At 45.3% G+C, this 7,389-nt stretch overlaps 1 protein-coding gene across 1 annotated transcript in view; it reads right to left on the bottom strand.

The window, feature by feature from the left end:
• CUNH5orf15 (chromosome unknown C5orf15 homolog) overlaps positions 1 to 5,284 on the bottom strand; it is a 20,873-nt gene extending 15,589 nt beyond the window's left edge. Inside the window, exon 1 of the mRNA XM_003782192.3 lies at positions 5,106 to 5,284. Within this exon, the coding sequence (XP_003782240.1) occupies positions 5,106 to 5,244 (139 nt within the window). The 5' untranslated portion in view covers positions 5,245 to 5,284. The remainder of the gene's footprint in view (positions 1 to 5,105) is intronic.
• Between the last annotated feature and the right edge of the window lie 2,105 nt (positions 5,285 to 7,389).

Genomic DNA, 7,389 nt, shown 5'->3' with positions numbered 1-7,389 from the left:
AAAAAAAAAAAAAAAACAAAAACTGTCTTAAAACTACATTGGCATTTCTCAAACTTGAGAATGCAGAACTCCTGGCCTCAAGTGATCCACTAGCCTTGGCCTCACAGAGTACTCAGATTACAGGTGTGAGCCACCATGCCTGGTCCTCATTCTAATTTAGGTTAAATTTAGATGATCACTGGAAACAATACAATGACCAGAGAATGCACTGGTTTGAGAAACACTGCCTTAAAAATTAAACGCATTAGGGACGCAAGCAGGAACTCATGCCTATAATTCTAGCATTCTGGGAGGCCGAAGTGGGTAGATCACTTGAGCTCAGAAGTTCAAGACCAGCCTGAGCAAGAGTGAGACATCCTTCTCTAAAAAAAAATAGTTGGGCGTTGTGGTGGGCCCCTGTAGTCTCAGCTACTTGGGAAGCTGAGGCAAGAGAATCACTTAAGCCTAAGAGTTTGAGGTTGCTGTGAGCTATGATGCCATAGCACTCTTCTGAGGGCAACAAAGTAAAACTCTGTCTAAAAAAAAAAAAAAAAATTAAATGCATTAGAGCAAACAATCCCACCTATCACTGGGCAAGAGACATGAACAGAACCTCATGAACAGAACCTTCTCTGAAGAAGACAAATGAATGGCTAACAAACATATGAAAAAATGTTCATTGTCCCTAATCATCAAAGAAATATAAAACCAAAACCATCCTGAGATGTCACCTAATCCCAGTAAGATTATCCCACAGCACAAAGTCCCAAAGTTGCAGATGCTAACGTGGATGTGGAGAGAGAGGAACACTCTTGAACCACTAGTGGGACTGCAAACTAACACAAGCCTCTCTTTGGACAAAAGTATGGAGAATCCTCAAATAATTCAAAAGAGACCTCCCATTTGATCCTGCAGTCCCATTACTAGGCATCTACCCAGAGGAAAAAAAATTATTTTGTCATAAAGACATTTGCACTAGATTGGGTTTTGGGGGGAGTTTTGAGACAGAGTCTCAATATGTTGCCCTCAGCAGAGTGCCGTGTTGTCACAGCTCACAACAACCTCAAACTCTTGGACTTAAGTGATTCTCTTGCCTCAGCCTCCCATGTAGCTGGGACTACAGGTGCCTGCCATAACACCGGGCTATTTTTTTGTTGCAGTTGTCATTGTTTACCAGGCCCAGGCTGGGTTCAAACCCGCCCTAACCACTAAGCTATGGGTGTGCACTAGATTGTTTATCACATCTCAATTTACAATTGCCAAGATGTGCAAACAACCTAAATGCCCATCAACTCAGGAATGGATTAACAAACTGTGATACATATATGCCATAGAATACTAATCAGCCATAAAAAAGATGGTGAGTTTACATCTTTTTTATTAACCTGGATGGAGTTGAAACACATTCTTCTTAGTAAAAGTATCACAAGAATGGAAAAGCAAAGATCCAACGTACTCAATACTAATACGAGAAAAACTCATTTTAATTCAAGTTGGGGGGAGGGGGATGAGAGAGAGGAGGAGAGGAGGGGGTGTTCCCACTTAATGTAGGGGTGTATGGCACACTTTTTAGGCGTGGGATGCAACTACAAGAGGGACTCTACCTAACAAATTCAAATATTGTGATCTAGTTGTTTGTCCTCTCACATTAACCTGAAATTTTAAAAAAGAGTAAATATATTAAGTTCTCAAGCAGATAAAAATTAAATGCATTACATGTTAAATTTAGATGATCACTGGAAACAATACAATGACAAATATAGAGAAGCAGGCACTTTCAAAAGAGAAAGACCAAGACTTAGTCATCTAGTAATCCAAAGTAATTTCTTTAGACTTTATCAAAAAAAAAACTTAACATTCTTACAGACTGCCAAGAATACACACAAGCATTGAAATTTTAAGAAATCTAATGTAAGAGTTCAAATAAAGCTAAGATGGTAACCTTCTAACTTTGTACACTCACTTGAAATTTACAATTTAACATATTCAATTTGGGGGGCAGGGGAGTGGGAAGAAAACAGAGTCTCATTCTGCTGCCCAGGCTAGAGTGTCATAGCATCCACCTAGCTCACAGCAACCTGAACTCCTGGATTCAAGTGATCCTCCTGCCTTGGCATCCCAAGTAGCTGGGACTATAGGTGCACACCCTCATGCCTGGCTAATTTTTCTATTTTCAGTAGAGATAGGGTCATGCTCTTGCTCAGGCTGGTCTTAAACTCCTGGTCTCAAGTGATCCACTTGCCTTGGCCTCCCAGAGTACTCAGATTACAGGTGTGAGCCACCATGCCTGGTCCTTATTCTAATTTTCTTATTACAAGAAAGATTACTTTGGTTTGGCACCTGTGGCTCAAGTGGCTAAGGCACCAGCCACATACACCTAAGGTGGCGGGTTCAAATCCAGCCCAGGCTTGCCAAACAACAATGACAATGACGGCTGCAACCAAAAAATAGCCAGGCGCTGTGGCGGGCACCTGTGGTCCCAGCTACTTGGGAGGCTGAGGCAAGAGACTCGCTTGAGCCCAGGAGTTGGAGGTTGCTGTGAGCTGTGATGCCACAGCGCTCTACTCAGGGGGATAGCTTGAGGCTCTGTCTCAAAAAAAATAAAAAAGAAAGATTACTTTGAAATTACAATACCGTAAGGCATGCCAACAAAAAAGTTACCAAGCCTTACATACTGCACCACTGCAATGGAGCTATTCCCCTATTAAAAGTATATTTACTCTGGGCAATGCCTGTGGCTCAAAGGAGTAGGGCACCGGCCCCATATACCAGAGGTGGCAGGTTCAAAACCAGCCCTGACCAAAAACTAAAAAAAAAAAAGTATATTCATTTTCATTAAGTTATATTGAGGAGAGAACCTGAATTTTTAACATTTTATATTAGTATATATAAGACTTAATTTTTAAAAAAATCCCTAAACTGTCCCACTGGACAGTATTTATGGGGCTCTAATAATTAAAAACAGAGACTACATGATATTTTAATATTCCATGTGTCACCTCACAACTTACCCTCACCCCCATCACAAGATTTTCCACCATGTCTTAGGGGAAAAAGTTGTTTCTGAAACTACAGCTACCAGATATATATCCCTAAACCATGCCTCTGAAGCATTCTGGCGAGAAATACAAATGTTTTTTCAATGATTAAATGACCAAAACAATTATGCTACTTAAGTACTTTTTTTTTTTGAGACAGAGTCTCACTATGTCACCCTTGGTAGACTGCTGTGATGTCACAGCTCACAGCAACCTCCAACTTTTGGAGTTAAGCGATTCTTTTGCCTCAGCCTCCCATGTAGCTGAGACTACAGACACCCGCCACAACACCCATCTGTTTTTTTGTTGTAGTTTAGCTGGCCCCGGCCAGGTTCAAACTCGGCTGGTGCAGTAACCACTGTGCTATGGGCGCAGAGCCTTTTTTTTTTGAGACACAGTCACACTATGTCACCCTCGGTAGAGTGCTGTGACATCACAGCTCACAGCAACCTCAAACTCTTGGGCTTAAACGATTCTCTTGCCTCGCCTCCCAAGTACCTGGGACTACAGGCTCCCGCCACAACGCCAGGCTATTTTTTTGTTGCAGTTGTCATTGTTGTTTAGCTGGACCGGGCTGGGTTCAACCCCACCATCCTGGGTGTATGCAGCCTACGCCATAACCACTGTGCTACGGGTGCCGAGCCGACTTCAGTACTGTAGTGAATACTTAATTTCTGTACTTCAATAACAGGAATAACTTCATGAACCAGAAAAATTCTCATTACACTTTACTAGTGATGAAAAGGACTTTAGAAAATGGACCAAAGCTTTTCCCGACAGACTTACAAACAACTCAGTTCCTAACAAGGAAGTGTTGCTGAGAAAATATAAGTACACAATACTATAGTCGAAGAATATAGGGCCAGACAGACCCTGTGGGCATGTAAGAAAACATTATCCCAGTTCACAATGTTTTGCATCTGAAAACTAAAAAAAGAGAAAAAAATGTAAACACAGGATCGTGTCTTGGCGTGAAATTAAAATGTAAACACAGGATCGTGTCTTGGCGTGAAATTAAAATGGGACTACTTAACAAGATATTGCTCAATCATTATAAATTCTTATTAGTAAATTTTCCCAAACTACGTATCAGGCCCTGGTTTGCAGATTTCCTCATTTCTCAATAAAGCCTTCAATATCTTGATTTCACAATATAGCATTTGCAAGAAAAGAAATCCTTTCTCACTCAAATCCTACATATTCATTAAAATGAGGCAGGGTTGTCCAGGTTAATCTAAGAAATGGGAAAGGGGAACTATGTCCCCAAACTCCTCTCCCCCTTCCAAGTTCCTCAGGGGCCCAACGCCCCAGCGTTTTTGTTTTGTTTTTTTAAGAGAGGGGGTCTGCCTCTGTCACCCAGGCTGAAATGCAGTGGCGCGATGATGGCTCACTGTCAACCTGAGCTCAAGCGTTCCTCCCGCTGGGATTACAAGTGTGAGTGAGACTGCCCCCAGCCGGCCCAGACTATTCACCAAGCACCAGAACCCACCAGACCTCAGAGATGCGCCAGTACCTGAAGACAGATCTTTTCCCTTCACTTCCCCTCTCAGAAATATTCCATCGACTTAGTCTGATCACTGAGTCACTACCCCTGCCCACCATGGTCTTTAACACTGACCTCACTCGTTCTGGCTCTGCTACATCTCTGACCCTAAATTCCCCACCTCAGGATCCTCTCTAGACACCACACGCCTTAATCCCGGCCATTTCCTCGGCCCCTGTCTCCTCTACCCTCTCTTCTAGAGCCTCCTAACTTCCCACTGTAAGAAATTCTGGAGACCCCTGCCAGCGCCATTCCTCGTGGCTGCCCATTCTTGCAGGCTTTCTAGATGCCACTCCTGCGTCCTCGCCCACCTACACGTTCTGGTTCCTGTATCACCTCCTCAGGACCCTCGGAAAGCCTACCACCTGGGACCCCTTCAGACACCATACTCTCCTCGGGCCCTCGGAGACCCTGCCCCAGCTACACGTCGCTACCTGCTCAGGACACTCGGAAGCGCCCTTTCCCAGGCCCGGTCCGTCTCCTGGACGGGGTCCCAGCCCTCCCCTCCTTCTGGAGCACCCGCCCTGCCGGAGCGCCCCCTTTACCAGTGGAGATGGTGGCGGACGCAAGCAGGAGCGCCAGGAGTAGCGGCTGCGCCAGCCCCGCAGGCACCTGGATGCCCGATTCCGGGAGCACCTTCGCTTGCGCAGAGCCCCTCATCCTTCCCAGGACGTCTGCAGCCATAACGGACTCGGTCTGGAGCCTGCGCCGTTGCTAGGGTTTACGTCATGACGTCAGACGCTGCGTAGAGCCCCTCGGCCCTAGCACCTACGTCCCAGCGTGATGACGTCGCAGCTGGCGCGAGGCTCTGGAGAATGGACTAAGGAATAAGAATAGTGGGAGTTGCCGTAAGGGGTGTGTGGAGAGCGCGGCGGGGTGTCGGTGCTGGTCGAGGGTGTGGGATGTAGGGAGCTGGAAAGGGCCAGATTGAGCCCTTCCCGTCTCCCACGGGATGGGACACTATACAGCCAAAAAAACTATGTTTAGACAGTTTTAAAAGGAAGATCCAACTGTGTATAGTAGACTAATGACAAAAGCTAACTGTCCTTCCGTTCTCCAATGGCAAAAGAAACAAATGTGGGTCGTATCTGGGTGGTGAAATTGTAAGTAATTCGTTATCTTTCCCTACAATGATTATTTCAGCAAATATTTAGCACCTCTCTACGTTACAGTAGTTAATTGGCCTGCGTCTGTGGCTCAGTGAGTAGGGCGCCGGCCCCATATACCGAGGGTGGCGGGTTCGAACCGGGTCCCAGCCAAACTGCAACAACAACAAAAATAGCCGGGCGTTGTGGCGGGCGCCTGTAGTCCCAGCTACTCGGGGGGCTGAGGCAGGAGACTCGGCTAAGCCCGGAGTTGGAGGTTGCTGAGAGCTGTGTGACGCCGCCACGGCACTCTACGGAGGGCAATAAAGGGACTCTGTCTCAAAAAAAAAAAAAGAAAAAAAAAGTAGTTAAGAAAAGGAACCCCTCTGCCTTCGTAGAGTTCATTTTAAGGAAGACTATGGTGTAAAATATACAGCACATAAGCTGGTATGCATGACGGAGGAAAAGCGGGGGGAGTGGCCACTGTCAATAGCTTCCAGATTTCTTCAAGTAAGCGTCTATTACTTTTTAAATTTTGTAACCTAAAACCCCTAATATATGATAATACAAATTTAGAAACTTCCAGGAAGTTCACTTAGGGCCCTGGCACTGTGCTTTGGTCTGTCTGTAAGTTCTGAAAATGTTTCCTTAATAAACAGCTATAGGCTTCAACTCAGTAAGTTTCATTTGCTCGATTTTCAGGAAAATCACTGTGGCATAAAGAGAGCCATTGCACCCATAGCTTCACCACTCTGAGGGGCGTGTATAATTCCCTCCTAGAAGAGATTGCTGCTATACCCCTGAAACACAGCTAAGCTGCCACTCTAAAAAGAGAAGAGCGAATATTCTCCTGAATCTGGTTATCTGTCTCTGGTGACAGCTCAGAAACACACAAACTCTGTGTTAAGAAAACTAAGAAGTTGGGCAGTGCCTGTGGCTCAGTGAGTAGGGCGCCGCCCCCATATACCGAGGGTGGCGGGTTCGAACCCAGCTCGGGCTAAACTGCAACAAAAAAATAGCTGGGCGTTGTTGGTGGGCACATGTAATCCCAGCTACTTGGGAGGCTAAGACAAGAGGATCGCTTGAACCCAAGAGTTTGAGATTGCTGTGAGCTGTGATGTCATAGCACACAACCCCAGAGTAACTGAGACTCTGTCTCAAAAAAAAAAAAAAAAATTTCCACAATCAAGTTATTAAAATACATATAAATATAAGACATAATTTCAAAATGCCCCCCCCCAACCATGATCACAGGGAGGGACCTGTGAATATGGTGGGATATTATTCCTGTGATTAGGTTACTTTACCTGGCACAGTAAACTTTAAGAATGGGAATTATCTTTGCTAGACCTAACCTAATCAGGTGAGTTCTTAAAAGGATTGGGACTCTTCTGGAGGAGATTCCAAATATAAGTATAAAGGGTTGGCGCCGGCCCATATACCGAGGGTGTGGGTTTGAACCTGGCCCCAGCCAACTAAAACAGCAGTGGTAACTGCAACAAAAAATAGCCGGGCATTGTGACAGATGCCTGTAGTCCCAGCTACTTGGGAGGCTGGGGCAAGAGAATCTCTTAAGCCCAAGAGTTGGAGGTTGCTGTGAGCTGTGACATCAAAGCACTCTACTGAGGGAGACAGAGATAGACTCTGTCTCAAAAAAAAATAAAAAGCATGGCTCGGCACCTGTGGCTCAAGCGGCTAAGGTGCCAGCCACATACACCTAAGGTGGCGGGTTCGAATCCAGCCC

Source organism: Otolemur garnettii, unplaced genomic scaffold, assembly GCF_000181295.1.
Source record: "Otolemur garnettii isolate 467f Iridium unplaced genomic scaffold, OtoGar3 scaffold00003, whole genome shotgun sequence".
In the NCBI taxonomy this organism is placed as follows: domain Eukaryota; kingdom Metazoa; phylum Chordata; class Mammalia; order Primates; family Galagidae; genus Otolemur; species Otolemur garnettii.
This window is presented reverse-complemented; position numbering and strand designations above follow the sequence as displayed.